The 20,106-nt window shown below is 38.8% G+C and overlaps 1 protein-coding gene across 2 annotated transcripts; it reads left to right on the forward strand.

Annotated features, from left to right (window-relative positions):
- The first annotated feature begins 3,106 nt into the window (after positions 1 to 3,106).
- On the forward strand, positions 3,107 to 18,686 carry LOC121741539. 2 transcript variants are annotated; one of them, XM_042134352.1, is made up of 4 exons: positions 3,107 to 3,457; positions 3,530 to 8,706; positions 17,584 to 18,404; positions 18,518 to 18,686. In XM_042134352.1, exon 2 carries the CDS (start codon positions 7,525 to 7,527, stop codon positions 8,497 to 8,499), a length of 975 nt encoding a protein of 324 aa, XP_041990286.1. In that variant the 5' UTR covers positions 3,107 to 3,457; positions 3,530 to 7,524; the 3' UTR covers positions 8,500 to 8,706; positions 17,584 to 18,404; positions 18,518 to 18,686. The 2 variants fall into 2 exon arrangements, with proteins under 2 accessions (XP_041990286.1, XP_041990285.1); XM_042134351.1 differs by having other exon boundaries at positions 3,107 to 8,706.
- The last annotated feature ends 1,420 nt before the right edge of the window (positions 18,687 to 20,106 follow it).

A 20,106-nucleotide genomic window follows, 5' to 3' on the forward strand; every position in this document is an offset into this window, starting at 1 on the left:
AATTATATTCTTTTACTTCCGATCATGATTCACTTGCGAGATATCACATTTGGAATTTAAAATAACACATAAATCAACACAAGGAATCAAGTAGATAAATAAGATGCATGCATCCTAAGGTTTCGATTGTTTTTATCGATCGGATTACGAATGTTCTCCCATTAGATACATAATTATTTCGATTAATTTCGGCCGCCCAAGGTGTCGCTACGACGCCCGCCGGTGTCACGACCGCACTTCCTAAGGATAGAAAGCACGGTGGATCGCGACTAGTGGGGGAATTAAGAAGCGGGGCAGAAGGGGGAAAACAATCAAGGGGTACAACATGTAGATCAAAAGGAGAAATTCCATTATCAATTCAAAGTTTCAAATCCCGAAAGTACATAACATGAATGACATAGTTTGACAATCCAAAGGAAATAAAAGAAATTCTTAAAACGTAGAGTAGCGGAAGCAATTGAGAGTTTGGCTACTACTATGTATGAAGACACAATAGTAACCGAAACAGTTATTGAATACAATTCTGGAATCATTGCTCAACATCCTCCGCCTCCCGTCCTCGCTCAACCTGCACATAGGGAAAACATATGCAGGGGCTGAGTACTTGATGCACCCAGTGAACTCATGCCCGAAATACATTTATCGTTTAAGTTATGTCAAGCCATCATTGAGTGAAACTCGGGTTTTACTTTAAAAGGCCGAGAAACACTAAAATCATTCCTTAAAATAGCGTTATGCTTGCAGGCAATCATCATCCTCCATCATATACCATATCTGAACCATCATGTGAAACGAGAATGTGGCCACAAACTCGATCACTGGACCGGCCGACCTAGAGGACGACTCACGATCCCCATCAGTGCACTAGTCTGAGTAGAGCTTAGACCCTAGTTACACCCGAATTCGTTAACCATCAAAGTCTAGTAGAACATTATTCTAGTAGACAATCAGATAGGCAATTCAAAACAAAATACGGCATGACATACTATTTAAAACCTCCCTTATTTCACCATAAACATATCAATTTCAAATAAAAAAGATTTAAGTAATAAAGCCCACCTCAAAAGCTTAGGATTTCCGTAAATAGTTCCTCGTTCCAACTTTTAGCATGCGTGCGAACCACCTTTTCGGAAAATACATAAAGTTCACATCAAAACTCGGTAACGAAGGTATTTAGAATGCATGCGCTCTAATTAAAATCCTTTAATTTATTTTCTCGGTTTTCGTGCATTTTTTATTATTCAGCAGCCGCCCAAGGTGTCGCGTGTGACGCCGGTCGGCCGCTTACGCTCGTTCTTTCCTCCGTTGGCTCATCGTATTTTCCATGACGTCGAAAATAATTTCTTAAAAAATTATTTAAGCGTATATCGCAATTATTTATCGTTGAAAATATATTATTTCGGTCTTGGAATAAAATTATTCATCCTTCAAAATATTCCGGGATTTAATTAAATAATTCCCCACAATTAATTTGAATTATTCTTTACGATTAAGTTTTTCGGCCCACACCTTAATTATCTTCCTCACCTCCTTCTTCCAATTAAATTTTAAAAGCCCCAAAATGAAAGGCCCAACCTAAAATAAATCATCCCCTTAATTAATTGGCCCACACAAAAAAAGTAGAGGCCCAAACTCTTTTAAAACAAAGCCCCATTCTTTTATCACCATCTCATCTCTCTCTCTCTCTACTCCACGTCTCTTCCTTCTTCTTCTCTTTCTCTCTTCTTCTTACAATTTCCGCCGCTCCCCTCTCCTTTCGTGTCGGAGCCGCCAGTAGCCGCTGCACCGAGCATCGCTCAGTGTCATTATACTCCCGCTGTCGCTGCTGCTGTCCCGTGCTGCTCCGTTGCCGCCTGGAGTCAGCCGCCGCTGCTGGTCCGTCAACAGTTGCTGCTGCCATGAGGAGGAGCCGCTGCTGTCACCGGCAGCTCGCCGCTGCCGACAGCTTCCTCTTCTCCGGAAACACTCCGAACCACCCCGAATCAACCCGCAATTTACATTCTCAAAACAAAGTTAAGTTCTTTCGGGTTTTCGATTAAATACGGCGAGTGTTCGATTGATGATTACATCTATTCAAGTTATGCGTTCAAATTCGTGTTTGGTTTATGTGATGCAAATGCTATGAACTAATGCTAACAGTTCATGATTCGGAAAAAGGGAAGAAATTATACCTTGGAACGTTAAATTGGGTGTTGAAACAAAAATGGAAGTAACTCCTTGAAACCTCTCGGCTCTTTCTCTCGCCCTCTTTCTCACAACTTTGTTTGAAAATGTAATGTGTGTATGGTGAGGAGTTAGGGAAGAGATTATGTGAAGAAGTAATGGGTGACCTTTGGTTTCTAGGATTAATGGTGGAAGATGGAAGGATGGAAGAGTTAGAAATGGAGGGTCTTCCTTGATGAGAGAAACCGTCGGTCATGGGGAAGGAAAAAGAGAAGAAGAAGAAGAAAAAAAAGGGTTTATTTAGTTGCAAGCCCAATTTGTATAATTATTTAGTTGTTAGGCTTTTTGTTTGTTATGGCCCAAGACCATTCTATATAAACATTTGGACTCCCATTTTAATTTGAGAGAAGCCCAAGTATATAAATACTTTACATTCTCACATTTCTTTCAATTAATTAAAATTCACGGAAAATTTAATTAATTCGCTATCTTGTCTTCACAACGATTAAAATCGTCCAACGCAACCACTTAAATTTGGTGTTGTTCCAAATATAAATTCCTCCACCGATCCTTGATTTAAACGTGCCAAGTACTATAAAAAGTACGGGTGTTACAGCCGGCCACTCACGTCCCCCAAAATTTTGCGAATAGATAATTCGGTTCAAAAGGATTTAATCTACTCCATTCCATTTCTCAAAGTACTTTGGTCCATTTAAATTATTAATCACCTGATCCAACACTAAAAACAAATCAAAGAATTTGGCAAAAACAATTAAAACGCAGTTCACTCACTTTGTGGCCCAAAGAAATGAACGATAAACAAAAGGGATTAAAATTGTAAGTCTAACATATACTCCCACTCTAAACCATACGTACCGCCCCTCTTCCATTATTTTTTTATTCAACCACTAAAATGTTAAAGGGGAGACAATTAAGAATAAAATACTCCCTTTTCACTTAAAAATATTTGAAGAAAGAGGATAGAAATTTTAGATAAGAACGCAGATACACTTCTCAAATTTCCGTCGGCTCCCTTCTCTCTCCCTCACCCTTCTTCCCCCAAATTAAACTCAATCTCTCCTCCCTCAATATCTGAGTCGGTTCTAGATTTCCGAATCGACGACCCTTCGAAGTGTCACCCCGGGTGTCGTTGCTCGAGACTGCCGTTGCTGAAGTTGGCGCTGTACAAGAATCGACGCCGATGCTGTCGTCCCTGAGATCCGGCGAAGTACCGCGCTACCGGTGTAGCCACCACGGCTGTCGCTGCTCCGGCAGCCCTGATTTTCTCCCCGAAGTTGAGTTCTTAATTTGAATTCGTGTTTTACAGAGTTTGCTTCGGTTTATTAGATTATGAGATTATTTACAGATTGATAGCCAAAAGAGTATGATGCGTGGATGCGATAGTATGAAACCAGAATTGGAGTTGGGGTGAGAGTGTATACCGTGGGCGTGGCAGATTGTGAAAGAAAAACAATAACTTCCTCTCTTTAGATCTCGGTTTCTGACAGCGAAATTTAATAAGTTGAATTCCAAAACCGGTAGAACAGAGGGGGATAATAGTTGTAGGAAATTACCTTAAACTTGATTTGATTTAGATAGGAAGAACCTATTCTTGCAAGAAGCTTGAGTTTGATTGTGAACATTGAACGTGGGGCTTGATTGAGTGGGAAATTGAGAATGATCGGCTATCACGAACTCCCAGAATTTACCCCATAATTGTTTAAGTGCGCAGAGAAATATGTGTATATTAGTTCATAGAAATCATAGGATTTATCCCCATAACCTATGCATGAAATTGACCTTATCAAACTGTTCACACTTAAACCATACTTGCCCTAGGGCAAGTATGAAAGACAAAATAAAGACATAAAGCAAATTTCGTGCATGGTTATTATTAAACTGACTTAAAGAAAAGAACAAACACAAACTCCTAGACCTATACACAAAAATACATAAGAGAAAATAATAAAAAATACAGAGAAGCAAAGATTAGCATAGATGTATAAACTGGTTCAAGTTTTAGCAATCGTCCCCACAAGCTTAAGGTCAATCCAATTGTCTACAGTCTCAGATTCATCCCCCTCCCTTTGTCTATCTAGTCAGTTTGTCAGTTCGTCAAGATAGCATTTATTTTCTCTAATTGTTGGATTCACTCGGTCACTCATTCCTCACCAGAAACGTTAGGACCATTACTCATTTATGCTTTTGCCATACCACTGATGCCTTGGGTTCTACTGACACATGAAAAGTTCTTTAAGGTCTTTTATACGGTTGTAACGGGGCTAGGGGATTATAATATGTGTAGGTGAGAATCCTAGGGGTCTAAGTTCAAAAAGTATAAGTGCAAATACGCGAAGGACATGTGAATTTAGGGACAAAAGATGGAAACAACCTCCCTATTTACAAATTTGACTTCCCAAAATTTGGAGCGATTCCCTAGCCATTTTGGCATTATTGCCTAACTTCTTTCTACTTAGTCAGGTAACATTTTTTTTTCCTGCCCACCTTTTCTTTCTCTCTTTTTTTTTTTAATTTTATTCTGGGTCAGACTATACATTTTCTTCCTGCCCATTTCCTAAACATATATATATCTTTTACCGGGTCATGTTACAATTTTTTTATGCCCGTTTTCTAACTAACATTCTACTGGGTCAGGTTACAGAATCTCCTGCCCGTTATTATCTAACTTTCTACTTTACTTTCTCATGTTTCTCAACCTGACTTCCTACCCTGATTGGTGAGTTGCATCCACTCCGCTCCCTTGTTCACATGAAATGAAGGTTGAGGTGCCAAAAGAAGGAACAATTTTTATAGGCTCAACTTGGTTAGCTAAGGGATGCCCTTACAATGAGGCGAGTCCAGTAGATTCGAAAGAATTAAGCTCAACTGGGATCTCCTATTGCCTTTAGTCCTCACTCACCCATGTCATTTTCTTTTAAGCATCAAGTGACAGCCTCCCTTCCCTATTCTATTAGTAGAAAGTGTTCTACTCTAGGATTTTAACTCACTTTTAGAAGGCTTCAGAACTAGATCAAAACAAGGCATTTTCTATCGTTCTCACTTCGTCCAAACTGATTTTGATTTATTAAGGAAAGAGGTCTTAAAATTGACATGGATCCTCTCTTCAATCACTCTCACTAAGGGAATCTTACTTTTTTTCGCTAGTTTATACTTAAACACAGAATCCTAAAAAAAACTAACACTCTACTGACTCAAAACTAACAACATATATACATGCTTGACTGACTGCACTAACTCCCCCCCTCCCACTTCAATCCTGCTTGTCCCTAAGCATTTCAGTGAAGTGGAAAACTGGGCAGTTAGTGCTCACATAATAACAGAACCTGCAGACAGAAATGAAATACAAACTTCTCACACTTAGATCTAGAATTGGGCTAAGTGGGAGAAATAACAGAACAACAACCAACAAACATATGTACAAAACAAACTTCTCACACTTAGGCCAAACAATGGACTAAGTGGGAGAAGAAACAATCAGAAAAATAACAAAACACGATTACGGGAACAAAAACATGTTATATCAGCAAAAACTTCTCACACTAAGACCAAGAATTGAGCTAAGTGGGAGAAGACACATAACACAAATATGTACAGACACCTAAAACATGCAAGAAAACAGATAAACATGCTAAAAGAAAAACTGAAAAAAAATCACTAAAATGTAAAATTACTTGTTACTGGGGGTTTCAATTCTGTGTCTTGCCCCCATGGGAGCCAAACTTCTGGGGTGCTTTCTTCTGGTGGTCCGCCTTTGCTTTCTTAGGAACTGATGGGGCTGGTTTCTCTTTCTCCTTCACTGCTTGCTTTGGTACATTCTTCTTAACATACATGGTGATGGGATTGGTGACTACTTCCTTTCTCTTCTCGGTCGGGGTACTTGTTGGAGTACTGGCGGCTTTCTTGACAGGGGAGGTCCCTGGGCCTAATTGTTTAGGCTCACCGCTGGGTCTAGGGGCATCATCTGCTGGACCTGGGGAAATCGTTTCTCCATTGAGGCGATCATCCTCATCATCACATTAATGGCCTTGGCCATTTGTTCATTCTGCACTTCCATGTTCCCCGTGAGCCCTGCGATATTTTTGTTCATCGCTCCCATCTCACTTCGGACCTCTCCCATCTCGCACCTCCATTCCTCACGTTCAGCATTAGATGGACCTTCAGAATCCTCCAACTCCCTCTTCACGGTCATCACATCAGGCTTGCCCACTTCATAGACCACAATCTTGTCGTCCTTCATGTGTAGGAGTCCCTTGTTGAAAAAGAACGCCACGTTGAATAGCTCTGGGACGTCACACACCTGAAGGCTGGGCACTGACTTCGCCACCTTCATGCTCACGTTCCTTTTCAGATAAGCACCAAGGAGGTGGCAATTGTAGAGATGGCGGACCGTGTGACTAGTCATCGAGTTGCAAGCATAGGCCAGCCAATACCCAAGATGGACCTTCACACCTCTCGCCATACACTAGGTAAAGTAAAGATCTGGGGTTGTGAGTGCGATGCCTATTTGACCAAGCTGATTGTACCCAAGAAAAACCTACGCAAAACGAAGGATCGGGTTGGCAATGTGGTATCCCTTAGACGAACTCGTCTTGAATTTCCCTCCACGATTTCGGGTTATAAGTTCCCTGGCTGTCTGCATGTCAAAACCTTCAGTCTTCTTCGGGGGCCCTATCTCCCTCTCATTCCACATTCCCTCGTCATCTTCCTCCGGGGTGAACAATCCCATCCGCAGGGACCACTCTCGGATGCTCATTGTCATGTCTTCACCGAAGAGGCAGAAACTGATAGAGTCGGCGTGGGGTCCATGGTGAACTTGAACTTGTATGATGTGAAGAATTCCTTTGCCAAAGCAATTGGCACCTCTGCCGTGCAGTGATCCAGCAGCCACTCAAATCCTATGGCTCGGATATGCATCAGGAACTCTTCCTCCGACTCTATCTCTTGGAGGGACGGTGGATCGTACATCTTTTCGAACTTCGCGAGCTTCCCCTTTGAAGCGCGTCCTTCACAAGTTAGAGCCAGTTTGGGGTCCTTGAATTGGGCCATGGCTTCTAGTAGCCGTCCTCCATTGGCTCGTACACCTGCTCCGCCTCCTGGTTTGTCTCCGCTTCCTCTTGTTACTCAATCTCTTCATCCTCCTCTTTCTGCTGGGCAAATGGGACACGAAAAGGTTCCAGTGAGGCTTCTTTAATCTCCAGGGTTGACGAGGCTTGTCTCGGCTTCTTCTTGAGGGGTTTCGGCTCCTGCTTCCCATTGTGTTTCCGTTCCATTGCATAGTGCTTTTCCTTGGCCCCAGGAGAAAACTCCTCTGTTTCAACTGGGTTGTCTTGGGCCTGGGGAATGTCCTCCCCTGCTTCCTCTAGCATCTCCTGGGCCTCGGGGATATCATCCCCTACCTCCTCGTCGCTCTCCAAATCTGCCAACTTCAAACGCCTACCCTTCAGTAAGTTCTGGTCTATTGGACAGTTCGGGTCCGTCTACATCCATGTCATCGACCTTCTCGGTCCCATCATCTTCATCATCGTCTCCCTCGACGATATTCTCTTCCCTTTCATCAGCCTTCAATACCTCCGGGAATTCTCCCTCAACATACCCTCCCTTTTCTGCATTTTCAGTAGTATCACCCGTAGTGATTTTTCTCTCTACACTCTCATCATTAGGGATTTCTCCCTCTACATCCCCACTTTTTTCACCAATTTCATTCTTACCAACACCCTCACCAGTCCTATCACCGCTACCCTCATTCTCAACAACCCTTTCTCGGCAGATTCTCCATCTCCCTCACTCTCATTCCCTGCACCCTCTACTCCCTCATCCCTCTCCGTCTCCACATCACTCTTTTCGTCTTCACACGCATCCCCCTCGTTCCATACTCCTTCGTCCCATGTACTAATGGGTGGAACCGTATGCGTGACAAATTGGGGTTCGAGTTGGGCGGATGGTATTATCGGTGTAACTTCGGAGATTAGGGTTCCGGACGGAGTTTTGGGGGTCTCTTTCTGGGTTGAGATGGCTTTGCATGTAACAGTTTTTGTTAGGGTCGCAGGTCGTGGGGGAATATTTATCGGGGCTAGGCTTGAAGCGGCCTCCTCCTTCTTGAGTTCCTCTACGAGTCGAGCGAATATATCGCTAGCCTTCGCCCTGGTACCGAACTTCATCATAAATTCCTTCATTATTTGCTCTAGATCGGACTCATCAACTGATGGCGGAACTGTGGTTGAAGGTATAGCGGCGGAGATTGTCGTTTCCGTCCCCCTTGTTCCTGGTTGCTCTGTTGTGGCTTTAGACGACGAAGTTGCCACCGCCTCTGTCTGAGGAGCGGACGGTGGCTTCTTCGCAGGTATATTCTGGGGCGGTTTTGAAGACGACTCGCCGGCGGTAGATTTTACCGTTGGGAATTTTTCCGTCGGGCTTTATGTGGTTGTGGTTGTGGTTGTGGTTGGTTTTCCATGGTTGTCGGATCAGAAATCGGTGGTGGTTGATGGCGGTTTCGCCGGAACTGTCACAAAGAGAATTTTAAAGGTGAGGTAAAGGTTTCGAAAATATGTGAATTATCAGAGAGAAATTATGTGAGGGGGGAGTTATAATAGAATGAGGGAAGTTATTTAGGAAAACCCAATAAAAAGAAAAAGAAAAGGAAATTAAGGTAATAAAATTAAAAGGAAAAGAAAAGGCAAAAGGAGAGGGACGGTTGCATGCTGATGCAAGCACTCAGAAACCGTACACCTCCCTATCCATCTAATTTTTTTGAAATTCAAATTTTGAAATTTTTTAAAACTACCTCCACCATTTTTTTAACCGAGACATCTGAGCAACCTGGTCAAGGGGTTGCGAATCCCAAAATATTTTAAATTCCAAAACTGATTTCCAAAGTGTGCTCGATGTTTCTAAAATATTTTTGGAAAATTCTATTTTTTCTTTGTTTGGAATTTTAATTATATTAAATAAAACATTTTACAATACTTACAAATTTTGCGTAGGTAATCTTGGGACTACGTTGGGTCAGTTTCACAATTAAAAATTTCTTAACAATCTACCTGACCCAGTAGATTCCCGAAAAATACCTAGCAACCTGACCAGTTAGGCAATAGTAGAGAGTATACGAAATTCCGCCACGCACATCTCTGAACTATCCCTAAATACCTTAACCTTGTGACCATTAACAAGAAACGGAATAGAGTTAGGGTTGACTCCCTGAATTTCCACGGCTCCATTCGCTCGGAGGCTAACGATTGTGTAGGGTCCGATCCACTTGGACTTTAACTTCTCGGGCATTAGTTTGCGCCTTGATTGGAACATGAGCACTTTCTGGTCAACTTGCAGTTCCTTGACCCAGAGGTTTTTGTCATGCCACAATTTTGTTTTCTCCTTGTACCACATAGCGGCATCATACGACTCAAGCGTTAATTACTCCAGCTCTTGTAGTTGCAGCTTTCTCTCCCTCTCACAAGCCTGGGGCTTCATGTTCATCTCCTTGATGAAGGATTAAAAAGATCCTTAGAAAAAATTCTCTTATCTGATTCTAATGAAGAAGAAGATTTGAAAATTTTTGCTTTAAATGAAGAAGAATCTTCGTCTGAGAATTCTATTTCAAGCGATACAGATTGTGATGGTCATTGTGACTATTACAAAACTCTCTGTAAAGCTAATGGTTTATGTGTTATAACTAGAGATGTGAATTTTATTCTTGATATTATTGATCAAATCCAGATAGAAGAAGACAAGCGCTTCAAAATTATATGAAGCATTATAAGCCTAATTAGGGGTGGGTCGATACGATATATCATATCGAAAACGTTGTATCGTATATCGTATCGAAAATATCGATATGAAAGAATTTCATATCGTTATCGTATCGAAAGTTTCGATATATCGAATTTCGATATATCGAACTTTCGATATGGAGGATATCTATATCGTTATCGTATCGATATTTCGATATATCGTACCGAAATTCGATATATCGAAAATATCGATATATATCGTATATTCGATATATATCGTATATTCGATATAAACGATATATCGTACCGAAAGTCGATATATCGTACCGAAATTCGATATATCGAAAATATCGATATATATCGTATATTCGATATAAAACGATATATCGAAAATATCGATATGTATCGTATATTCGATATAAAACGATATATCGTGATATAAGGAAATTCATATCGTTATCGTATCGAAAACTTGCGATACGGTATCGTTTCGTATCGAAAATTACGATATATCGAAAATCCGATAATTTTTCGATATTTTTCAATACGATACGAGCGATATATCATTTTTTCGATATTTTTCCCCAGCCCTAATCCTAATTTTGAGAAGGTTAAGATTGAGGGACCCAAAACCAAAAGCTTATAGCTTAAAAGAAATACTTGGAAGAGTTAAAAGCTCTAGTAAAGAAAAAGAATTAAGCCAAAATGATCGGGCTCAGGAAGTTAAAATTCTTAAACAAGAACTTATAAGTTTAAAAAATAGGGTTTCACTCTTAGAACTTGGTCAGCAGAATAAACCTGACTCTAGTTCAGAAGAAGAAGAAAAAGTTGAAGAAGAAGAAGCTGAGACTTCAGAAAACAATAAGGATAATCTTCTCGGATCCTTAGTTTTTGTTAATATTATCAATAGAGTAATTACTCATAAATGGTATATACAAATTACCATAATTGTTAAAAAAGAATATCTGGTAACTGCCAGAGCAATGGTTGATTCGGGAGCCGATCTTAACAGTATCAATGAAGGATTAATTCCCTCACGATACTTTTCAAAAACCTCGGAATCCCAGAACACAACCAATGGAGAAAAACTAAAAGTAAATTATAAACTTGAAAATGCAGCTGTCTGCAATAATGGAATCTGTCTAGAGATGCCATTTATAATGGTAAAAGATTTATCTCATGACATTATTCTTGTAAATCCTTTTTTACATATGCTTTATCCCATCCAAAGCATTGATGAAAAATGAATTACAAGTTCTGTAAATTCACAGAAAATCTTATCCAAGCCCCCTAGCTCAAGTGGTTGAGGAGGGAGGCAAGGATACCGCGCCATGCTAGAGGTCACGAGTTCGACGCCTGGGAGGCGCAACTTGGGGATTAATTTCCCCTGGGGAGTTCTTGAGTCCTGGTCTGGATCCAGGCACTGGGGGAGATAGGTTAACTTGGTACCCTTGATTGGGTTGATATAGTTAACTGGTTTGGACCCGTGCTTGGGACCCAGACGCTGGGGGAGATAGGTTAACTTGGTACCCTTGATTGGGTTGATACTGTTAACTGGTCTGGACCCGTGCTTGGAGAAAGGTTGGCTGACTCGTTCCTTTCCATCCCGACAACGAAGCGCAGCTCGGTGGTAAGACGCTTTACCTCCGACCGTTAGGCCGGGGGTCAGAGTCACTTCGGGGGGTAGATGGGGAACCATCGTCGATTCACCTTTTTTGCAATAAAAAGAAATTCACAGAAAATCTTTTTCAAATTTATAACTCAACCTCGATATCACGAGATTGATGTTATTCAAAAAAGAATCAAGAGAAAAGAAAAATTTTTAAATTCTTTATCTCAGGAATTAAACTATAAAAAATTAAACGAAAGTTTAAAACAACTTGCTATTCTAAATAGAATAAAACAGTTTCAAAATTTTATTGAAAATCTGTTTGTCCAAATATTCCAAATGCATTTTGGGAAAGGAAGAAACATATTGTTCATCTTCCTTATGAACCAGATTTTAAAGAAAGCTCAATTCCCACTAAAGCTCCAAATGCATTTTGGGAAAGGAAGAAACATATTGTTCATCTTCCTTATGAACCAGATTTTAAAGAAAGCTCAATTCCCACTAAAGCTAGGCCTATTGCTATGGGGCCAAGGCATATGGAAATTTGTAAAAAGGAAATAGAAGAGTTATTATTTAAAAAATTAATTAGACCCTCTTATAGTCCATGGAGTTGTCCGGCATTTTATGTTGAAAATGCAGCGAAACTCGAAAGAGGAGTACCCAGACTTGTTATTAACTATAAGCCACTAAATAAAGCTCTTAGATGGATTATGTATCCTATCCCAAATAAAAGAGATTTACTTATCAGACTTTATTCAGCCAAGATAATGTCGAAATTCGACATGAAATCTGGATTCTGGCAAGTACAAATTGTCGAAGAAGACAGGTATAAAACGACTTTCACCGTTCCATTTGGACACTATAAATGGAATGTGATGCCTATTGGACTTAAAAATGCTCCATCTGAATTCCAGCATATTATGAATGATGTATTAAAAGCATTCACACAATTTTGTATTTGCTATATTGATGATGTGCTAATCTTCTCTGAATCCATTAATCAGCATTTTAAACATCTCAAAGCATTTATTAATGTTGTTATTCATAATGGTCTCGTAGTGTCTGCCAAAAAGCTAAAACTCTTTCAAACAGAAATAAAATTTCTTGGGCACACTATTAAAGAAGGGACTATTTTCCCTATTGATAGGTCCATTTGTTTTGTGGAAAAATTCCCCAACGAAATAAGGGATAAAAATCAACTTCAGAGGTTTTTAGGAAGCCTCAACTATGTTGTTGAATTTTAAAAAAATCTAGTCTTTGATCCTAAACCTTTATTTGAAAGGTTAAGAAAAAAACCCCCTCAAGTGGACGAAAGTCCACACAGAAGCAGTGGTTAAAATCAAGGCAAAGATAAAGGAAATCCCTTGTCTTGCTATTGCTAACCCTGATGCCTACAAAATTGTAGAAACTGATGCCTCAGAATTAGGTTTTGGAGGAATCCTTAAGCAAAGGATTGATAATAAGGAAGTCCTAGTTAGATTTGCTTCCGTTGTTTGGCAAGGTGCTAGAAAAAATTATTAAACGGTTAAGAAAGAAATTCTTTCCTTAGTTCTTTGTATTCAAAAATTCGAAAGCGATCTTATAAATAAAAAATTTCTTGTTAGGATCGATTGTAAATCTGCCAAAGATATCCTTGAAAAAGATGTTAAAAATTTAGCATCTAAGCAAATTTTTGCTAGATGGCAGAGAATCCTCTCTGTTTTTGACTTTGACATAGAGTTTATTAAAGGAAGTAATAATTCATTACCTGACTTCTTAACTCGTGAATTTTTGCCGGGAAATTATGCATCGACAAATAGACAAGGGCAAAAAGAAGGTTAATAAACCTTCAAAGGAAGACCTACCTGTGCAGTCTTATAAGGCCGCATTTGCCAAAACACAAGAACAGCTTAAAGCCGAAACTATTGAAAAGACTCCTAAAGAAAGGAAACTTAGAGATGATGCTTATGCATTGACAATCAATTGTAATCAGACTAACGAGTACATTTATCCATACGTTCCTCTTTCAACGAAATGGATCTGTCCTGTTGAGGATAAATATTCTCATCTCTCTCCAGGAGAAATTTCCACATTCTATTTAAGGGAGTATGCTGATCCCTTTCTCTATCCTAAAGCATGTCAATATTATTTCGCTATACTAAGCACCACAAAATCTGTGGATTTCGACTCTGTCACAAGATCAGGAACATAATGGGCTTATTCTAAAGCCTTTATCAAAAGGGTCATCACTCCAGAAGAGTGGCAAGGAGACTTATATATTTTCCGAGAAGTTTCAAAAGAAAAGAGAACTTGCGACAAGCCATGGTTCAACTACTTTGATTATATCAAAGCATGGAAAGGAGCTTTCTGTTATGAGAACAGAAAAGCTAAACACAGTTGGTTCCTTCAATTCAGGGACTGTGAAACCACTAAATTTCCCCAGTGGTTTATTTTTTGGTTTTCGGAATGGGGATTTAATCCCATCATTTTTCCTGATAAGGTCAGAAAGGTGTTCGAAGATTTTTGTAAGACTAATCAGTCTATGAAAAATAAAGAACTCAGGTTCACCGCACTTTATCAAGTGCCTTGGATTCTTAAATGAGACGTTACTATTCGGAGCGTTCCAATTAAGAAATTTGAAGTGCTTCAAGGACATATCCCATAATTTGGAAGGAGAATTCTCATCAAATGGTGGGAAAAATTCGAGTTCTTTGAGGAGTCAGTTTTTTCTAAAAAAAAGAATAATTGACCTTGAGCCTGCCAAGGCTCCACCCCCTCTAGCTTCCCCTAAAAGAGATCTTGCAGAAATTTTGGGAGAACTTATCAAAAGCTCCCCTAAGAAAGATCTAAAAGATCTAAAAAAACTTCTTCAGCAAAAGCTTTCTGAAGAAGGAAGCGACGATGAAGAAGAAACAGAAAAATTTTCTGAAAATGAGTCAGCCTCTGCAAGTCGTCAGGATGATAATGACATCATGCTGGACTCTCAACTTCCATGATTATAATCATGATTGTAAAATTTATGTTTTTTGATGGTAACTTTTAAAAAAAATAACTTTGGGAGATAAATTCGTCTTCTCCAGAACACTATTAAAAGAAGTAAAAGGAAGGCTTATTGAGCTTGATGAAGAAAGATATTTCTATAGAATGAGACAATTATCTCTTGCACCAATTTATGGGGAGATTCATAATCAGCATGACATTATATGCGAGTGCAAAAGAAAATTTCAGATCCTTACACTTATCAGTGCATGTTAAAAATGTCCTATGAATTTTAAGGACAATTTTCTTGATAAAAGAAATAATTTCGGTCTTGAAATTAGAATCCTTAATATGGATATTTCAAGATGGGAAGAGCATATTGAGTTTCTTTCTAATGAGCTTATTAAGAGCTCGTTTTTAGAGATAAAATTGAAATCTCATCTATTTTACAACATTAAAAAAGGATTACACAAATTGTAAAACAAAAAGGTGAAAATCCTTAAAATTATTGCAACAACATAATTCGTTGATGTCATATCATTTCCAGTCTTTCTCTAAGGCTTAATTATTGCCGACAAGTTGCTATTTACCTTTTGAAATTACAGAAGAATCTTTTGACTTTGATGACTCACCTCCATATGACTCAGGCAATGACGAATTCCCAATTAATTGTTTTGAAGACATTGCTTGAAGTCCGAACTAAGGCCTTATTTATAGGCGTCCTTTGAACTGAAGATCTCACACTTCACCTTCACACTCTCTCTCATGTGTTGATATAATCCTTTTGTAATAAGCGTACCAGGAAGAGGCATGAGAAGAGTAGTGAGAGAGTGCAAGAAAGTATAAGCGTACAAAATATTACAAAAGGATTATATTACAAGTGTGTGGAGTTCGGACTATATCAACACATGAGAGAGTGTGTGAAAGTGAAGCGTGAGATCTTCACTTAAAAGGACGCCTATAAATAAGGCCTTAGTTCGGACTTCAAGCAATGTCTTCACAACAATTAATTGGAATTTTGTCATTGCCTACGTCATATGAAGGTGAGTCATCAAAGTCAAAAGATTCTTCTGTAATTTCAAAAGGTAATAGCAACTTGTCGGTAATAATTAAGCCTTAAAGAAAGATTGGAAACGATATGACAGCAACGAATTATGCTGTTGCAATAATTTTAAGGATTTTCACCTTTTGTTTTGCAATTTGTATAATCCTTTTATAATGTTGTAAAATAGATGAGATTTCAATTTTATCTCTAAAGAACGAGCTCTTAATGAGCTCTTTAGAAAGAAACTCAATATGTTCTTCCCATCCTGAAATATCCATATAAAGGATTTTAATTTCAAGAGCAAAATTATTTCTTTTATCAAGAAAATTGTCCTTAAAATTCATAGGACATTTTTAACATGCACTGATAAGTGTAAGGATAGGAGAATAGGAGAATCGGGATCAAACTGAATAAGGTCCTGAACTAGTGATCGAATAGGTGAAAGATCCCTCCGATCTGAATATGCTCCTATGCGGTTTGGCGAAGAAGCTTGAATTTTCTGTGTGAGTCTCTTATACGCGTTCCTCTTCCGGTTCGATGCTTCGATCTCAGGATCAAAGGGTTCTAGAGGCAAGCCTTCAGAACCTGTGTGCATACACCGGACCAAGAAACACAAATGTGAGAACTCGAAACAGTGGGAGTAAAGGGTTGCGATCACACGGCGACACGCTGGTCGTTGCTAGTCATGCTCTAACCCTAGAAGGAACCCTCAAGAGAGCAGCACCGCCTCGAGCGGTCGTTGCTAGTCGACGGAGGATCGGCGGCAGAGGAGCGGTCTGCTCCGGGGCGGCGCAGCAGCTGCTGCGCGGCTGGACGGCGGAGATCGAGGGTGCAAAGCGACGTCTTTTCATCGCGGGACGGAGCCGACATCAGCCGTGCATGGGGCGATGATGACCGGAAGCTGGACGGCATCACGCCGTTCCAGCGAGCAATTCGCCGGTGAGATTTTCGTCGTCGTCGATTCGTGCGATCCTCGATCGACGAGATAACGATGAAAATATTATTTTATAATTTTTTAATTCTTGAAATTAAAAGAAATCATTAAAATATTATTATTTAATGGTAAAATATATTTTAGGGAAGATTTTAGGAATATTTTAATTATTGACTATATCTATAGAAATAAATATATTCTATTTAATCCTAGATGATATGGACAAGAATAATTTAATAGTTTCCTAAATATTTTATATCTAGAATCCTAATTAGGATAGATATATAAGATTACATTAAATAATATAATTATTATGTTCCTAATCTTGAATAAGGAATTAATTTAAATTTAATTTTTCATGTCCGTTCAAGATATAGATAATTCAATTTATTTTAGGTACATCTTATGGATGACATGAATAATAATTAAGTTTTAGTATGTTAATATAAGATACTGAAGATTATAAAAGTTTTAATTATCGAGAGAATTAAATACCAATAGAATTTAATCAAGCCTTTACTGCCTTAAGGCTTAGGATAATTAATGAAAACCGTAACCAAAATATCTAAGCTATAATTACAGACTTTTGTTTGTATATGGTCTCCATCGATTGGTCTGCCAATTTATGAAGTTAGTTTCTAATATTATCGTCACCCATTATGTGGGGACAATAATCCTGCGAAATAGCTAGTTCATAAGGGCGGACTTTCTAATGTAAATAGTATGAACTAGAAAGTGGTTTCTAATATTATCGCCACCCATTATGTGGGGACAATAACCCTAAGAAACTGCAAGATTCACATGTTCAAACATAATTTATGACATAGCTTCATTTCGTTATCAACACATGAGCATTGTTATAGGAGTATGTTGTAGAAATGAAACTTTGTAATGCTAAATCTGGTGGTCTTGCTTAGGCAACATTAGGCGGCCATGCCATTATGTGATCTCTGGACTATTCGTCGGTGTTGTGACCAGTAAAAATGTTAAAATTTTAATGCATATTGACCTCTTATGGATGATACAAAATTTTAATTTTACAGTTGTAAGATTTTGAAAAGTTTTATGGTTAATCTAATCAGTTATCTTACATAAGTTTATGACAAATGGTTAAATCTTTTGTTTGCAGTGTAAATTAATTCGTCAAAATGTCACTTAATCCTCTATCTGCAATTCTCAAAGAAAATAGACTCGAGTGCCAAAATTACATAGAATGGAAACAAAATCTGGACATCGTTCACACGGGAGAAGAGTACATGTTTGTGCTCACTACTCCGCAATATGTCGTGCCAGGGGCTAACTCCTCACAGGCACTACGAGATGCACATAGGCGGTGGCATAAGGAGAATGAGATGCCTAAGTGTTATATGTTGGTCTCCATGTCAACAGTGCTTAGACATCAGCATGCAGCCATGGCGACTGCCGTCGCTATTATGCAGAATCTCACCAATCTTTTTGGTACTCAGAATCGAGCGGCAAAGTCTCAAGCCTTTCGAAGTATCATGACGAAGACAATGATGGAATGCACATCTGTGTGGGACCATTTCCTCGAGATTATGAGCCACCTCAATCAAATTGAGGTTTTGGGAGGGACAATCGATCCCGAGTCCCAAGTAACTATCATCCTTCAAAGTCTACCCCTAGTTTTCAGGAGATCAAGCTCAACTTTGAGATGAACAAAAGGAACTACTCGTTGGATGAATTGTTAACTGAAATTCAGTTGGCAGAGGATCTTATGATCCAAGCTAAGGCAGCGATGGTTAGTTCGACACATCATTCCTCTGGCCCTAGGCCTGGCTCAGGAAAGAAGAAAGTGATGAACCAGGTTACTGCTAAGGCTGCTAAGGGAAAGAAGAGGAAGGCAAACAAGAAGCAAACAGGAAAATGCTTCAAGTGTGGAAAAAAGGGGCATTGAAAGTCAGACTGTCCTAAAAAAGGGCAAGGTTACAGGTATGCACCAAGCTCTAGTGGTTGAGACATGTTTGGCTTCAACATCTACTCATACATGGGTTATTGACACAGGAGCTACTGATCATATTTGTTTTGATCCTGACTTAATGCAGGTGACAAAGCGGCTATATGATGGCGAGATCGAAGTCCAGTTGGGTGATGCTACTAAAGTGGCAGCCGTTGCAATGGGAGACATTTATTTACGTTTTAGTAGTGATAGATTTTTTATCTTGAAGAATATTTTTGTAGCACCCCGAAAATTTCGACTTTTGTTTTCTTTAATGTGGTTGTCGATTTGGAATTTCATTCATGGAATTTAATTTCTATGTGTTTGAATTAACGATGTGAGTTTTAATTGTTGTGAGTTATGTGGAATAATGTACTATATTTTCCAATGTGGGAAATTAATTAAATGAGATTATGCATTTTGTTCTAGCCATTTTATTTGGAATTTTCGGCCCCTTCAAATTATTGAAATTAATATTTTCTTTTTTGGATTTAATTAATTGTTTTGGGATATTTATCCAAATTAAATCCAAACCAAATTATCCTTAATTTATTCTACATGATTTTCGACCCTTAGCCTATTCCTTGGAGATTTTCTAAAATCCCCTAGTAATTAGGAGGATGAATTATTTTTGTAGATTTAATTGGTACCTTGTTTAATTTCCTTCCTGAATTTAAAATCCAATTAAATCTAACCATATTTTGTTAAATCCCTCCATATCCTCTTTTAATTAGGATATGACTCTTTCCTTCTTTAAGGCCTATAATTTTTGCCCCATATACCTATAAATTTCCTTGGGGAATTAATTTATTTGTTACCTATTTTGTGGGAGTCTTTTTCTACAAAAAATTACCAAATTTAAATCCTATTCCTATTTTATTGGAGGATTTAAATAATTTCCTTGCTACTCCCTAAAGTACACGCCCCCCCTGTTCCGTACTTGGAGATTTTTAAATTATCTCGTTACCTTATTTATGAAATACCCAATATCTTTTTACCTAATTTGTGAATATATTTCTCTCCAAGTAAATACCAAATCAATTCCCTTGCTAATTAAATGGCAAAATTCAAGAACCCCTCCCCCTTTTCTACACTCCTATTTTCTTTTAAATTGTGGGATTTATTCATTGACCTCTGTTTTATTCCTCCACAATTATAATTATTTTATTTAAGTGTGGGATTAATCCTAGAATTAAAAAGGGAGGAACCCTAACCCTAGCCCCCATTCACACGTTTTTCCTCCCTCTCCCTCTCTCCCACACGCCTCCCTCCCTCCCTTCACCATCTCCACAAATCCTTCACCAATTCCTTGTTCTTGCATCATTTTGGAGTTGGAAACTCAAGATTCATCGAAGAATCGCATCATTCGTCATTCCTGCCGATTGTTTTTGCAAGAGAAATGTATACATGAATCATCTTTCTCATTCTTACCATTGAATCCATGTGTCTTGATCCCCTCATGCATATAGTGAGTGTAGAAATCGTAGAGCTAAAAATTAATCGGTTGGGAAGGATGTTTGCATGAAAAAGTATGTGTATGTGTGTGTGTGAGTTTGTGGATGATTCATTGGTGAATGCTATGTGTAAATATGAGGTCATGGTTGTGAGGTCATTTTTGAAGCATGAATATGTGTTGAAAGTATGCATAGGTATGTGTGGATGAATGATAGACAAACCCTAGTTTGTAAATGTTGA

Source organism: Salvia splendens, chromosome 7 (assembly GCF_004379255.2).
Source record: "Salvia splendens isolate huo1 chromosome 7, SspV2, whole genome shotgun sequence".
Taxonomy (NCBI): domain Eukaryota; kingdom Viridiplantae; phylum Streptophyta; class Magnoliopsida; order Lamiales; family Lamiaceae; genus Salvia; species Salvia splendens.